Below are 3,037 nucleotides of genomic sequence, written 5' to 3'. Positions count from 1 at the left end.
CAAGATTCTAAACACAACCATGGATTCACATATGATTTATGATGCGTATTTGATCCGAATCGAAAACAAAAAAATGATACAAACCGTAAGGCACCTGGGAGTGGTTCCGACGGTTTTGATCGTGAGCGACGATGGGAATAGCTTCAGTAAGTCCTCAGGAATGTATTAAGATTCACAAATCTCCTTGAATTGTCCCCTATCTCTGAATTTGATCTCTCACTTTTTCTTGAACTTTCAAGAGCTACACTATGGCTTTTGGCTGCACAGTTTTCGTCCAAAACCCCTCCTTTGCTTCTGAATATCTTTATGCATTTATAGGGATGCATTAGGTCATCAAAATTGATGCAAATCTTTGCAATTGGTATGATTGAGTATGAAATCTTTTTGATTGAATTTTGATTGAAACCTTGCTAAATTGATACCAAATTTAGCCAATTATCCTTTGAATGAAATCCAATAGATTTGCTTTGATTTTTGGTGAGATTTTAAATCATATTTGGAACCAAATAAGATCTTTGAATATTTCTAATATTTTTATTCAATTTAAATTGAATTTAAATGATTAAATTCAAAATAAAATAAATAATAAATACCAAAAAAGGATTGAATGGACCATGAGTCGTGGATGGCATCATGGAACAAGTTTGGATCACAAAACTTGGGCCTCTTTGTAAAAATATTCATTTTGACCCTTTTTTCTTCACATTTTTTCTTCAAAATGGTCCAACTTTGACAGGACCTATCTCCCTCAATTTTTGAGGTATGAAGGAGATCTAGGACTTTTTAGAAACCTTAAAGAGTCCTCTAACCAGTGTTTTTGGTCTCATATCAAAATTATTTTCCATGCTCCTTGTGTGTCCTTTTGAAAAAAGTGACTTTTTGTTGACTTTTGAAAAGGACCTATAATATTTTGGTCCATATCTCCCAAATGAAGCATTTTTAGACTTGGCATGTGAGAGACAAAATTGTAGAGAATTAAATTTCCTTCAAAATGAGCTTTGGATGGAAAATTTCTGATGTTCCATGTAGGAGTTATGGCTGGTCAAAGTTCAGTTGGCTTTCTCCTATAAAAACCCTAATTTGTAAACTTTTTGATTTGTTGATTTTTGATCTTTCCTTGATGAACCATGATCAATAATTGATCAAATGGTGAATGATACTTCAATATGAGGATCTTGATAAAAAATCAGGAGTTTTGACTTTACTTTGACCACAGTTGACTTTTAGGTTAACTTAGTCGACTGTTGACTTTCTGAACATTTAAGTGACCATTCCATTGAATTGAAACTTGAAACTTGTCATAGAGATAGTGTGAGATATATTGAGCCACATGAGATGCCTTGGAGCCATTGATTCATTGATTTTCCTTTGAGTAGACCAAACCCTAGTTTCAGAGCCTTGCATCGGAGAGTGTGTCTTGGAACTTTGTATATTGATTTGAATTTGAATAGGAGAAATAGTATGGGCAAATTTTGGGGTATGACACTCATCCTAACCAAAGCTAATGCTCCTTGTACAAAAAAATGCAATGAAACAAGTTTCGGATATGCATATCTGAAATGACATTTTTTTCCAATTGTGTATCTTAGCCTTACTAAAATTGGCGTATCCATTACGCCACATTCAGTTCCGTAAGAATTCTGAATTATCCAATATTAAACTAGTTCATTTCCAACTTTTTTTAGTTCCACAACCTATAACAAGCACGACATGGATTAATACTAGTTCTGGGTCAAAGACAGATGCAAGACGAGGTCCACGATATATCACATCCTGTTATTATAAAAAATAAAGATTGAATGAAATAACAAATTGAATTTTCATTAAAACATATATTGCATGTATTTTTTACCCCAGATATGTTATTCATTTCATCATTCCAATCGACATCCACGATTACAGGTCCATAATGTCCATAATGATATACATCATGCTCCATATTCTTCCTTAGGACCGGTATAACTGTCTCAATTCTCATCTTAACCTACAAACATAATTTAAACTAAAAATCATTAACTACATACATATAAAAATGTTGAAAGTGTAACTAAATTAGAAAGCATAGAAAATATCTTTACCTGGCGCTCATTTAAAGGTACAGATTGTTGAAGTATTTCCAAGGATGGAGAGTCTATTTCCAATACACAACCATGATCTCTTATCCAGGATAAACCACGTCAATGTTACAGCCACCATCATCCTCCTCATCATCACCTGCCATTACTCGATTCAGATAAACTAAATTGTTCCAAATATCTTGAGGGAAAAGCAACACTCTTTGTCCAAAATCTGGATGGCGGTGATATAGAAATTCGACTGCCGCACATGATGCAAAAGCAAAACAATAGTCTGCACGGTTGAATATAGTACAACTTTATTTCAAATTAAAGATAAGTATATATCAATAAAAAAAATTAAATTTGGCACGGAAAACTACCTCCTTTCCCTTGATTTTTAACTGGTTTTAAATCACCACTAATTCTCCAATCCCAAAATCTTGTTACGGTATGAGTATGCATTTTGGAACTAATTTGAAATCTCATGCAATAAAAAGTGAATCAGCCAAAGAAAATATACAAAGTTTTATTCCTATTTTAAAGATAAGTAAACAATACATGAAAAGAAAAATTTTAGAGAGACAACTGAGAATTGTTGAATTCTCATTGTAATAAGGTGAACTGACTTTTATAATCGAAATGTGCGGTAAAGCAAGAGTCGCCACCGACTTTTATTTTAACCAAACAAGTTGGAAAGGCTAAAAGAACAGGAAAAACCTTTTAAATAAAATAGGGTTCGGGGGGTAATTATGCAAAGGGAAGGTGTAAGGCACCCTTTGCATCCATGGTTTTCCATGGGCTCTTAATTGCTTTGCTCTTTGTTTTCAGAAATGTAGAAGAAAAGAATATGGACTTTAGCTCGTAAATGAGCGTAGCCCTTTTGAAGATTTATGAGAAAGAATATGAAAAAACAGTTTTAGCCAGAGCAAGGCAATTAGGAGCAATTACCTTAAACTTAGATGATAGGTTTCTTTTAGCCT

At 33.4% G+C, this 3,037-nt stretch overlaps 1 protein-coding gene across 1 annotated transcript; it reads right to left on the bottom strand.

The window, feature by feature from the left end:
• Nucleotides 1–1,665: 1,665 nt before the first annotated feature.
• Nucleotides 1,666–2,519, bottom strand: LOC131642693 (uncharacterized). The gene is made up of 5 exons (XM_058912913.1): nt 2,438–2,519; nt 2,188–2,349; nt 2,079–2,131; nt 1,853–1,984; nt 1,666–1,773 (listed from the first exon to the last, which is right to left on the bottom strand). Exons 1-5 carry the CDS (start codon nt 2,517–2,519, stop codon nt 1,666–1,668), a joined length of 537 nt encoding a protein of 178 aa, XP_058768896.1.
• Between the last annotated feature and the right edge of the window lie 518 nt (nt 2,520–3,037).

The sequence above is a fragment of the Vicia villosa genome, unplaced genomic scaffold, assembly GCF_029867415.1.
Source record: "Vicia villosa cultivar HV-30 ecotype Madison, WI unplaced genomic scaffold, Vvil1.0 ctg.005623F_1_1, whole genome shotgun sequence".
NCBI lineage: Eukaryota > Viridiplantae > Streptophyta > Magnoliopsida > Fabales > Fabaceae > Vicia > Vicia villosa.
This window is presented reverse-complemented; position numbering and strand designations above follow the sequence as displayed.

Excerpts from the sequence above, each read along its gene's own strand:
- LOC131642693 (XM_058912913.1), bottom strand. The coding sequence starts at position 2,519 with ATGCATACTCATACCGTAACAAGATTTTGGGATTGGAGAATTAGTGGT. Across the intron at positions 2,350-2,437 it reads TAAAAATCAAGGGAAAGGAG|ACTATTGTTTTGCTTTTGCA; the intron begins GTAGTTTTCCGT and ends TCAACCGTGCAG. Across the intron at positions 1,774-1,852 it reads AAATGAATAACATATCTGGG|GATGTGATATATCGTGGACC; the intron begins GTAAAAAATACA and ends TTATAATAACAG.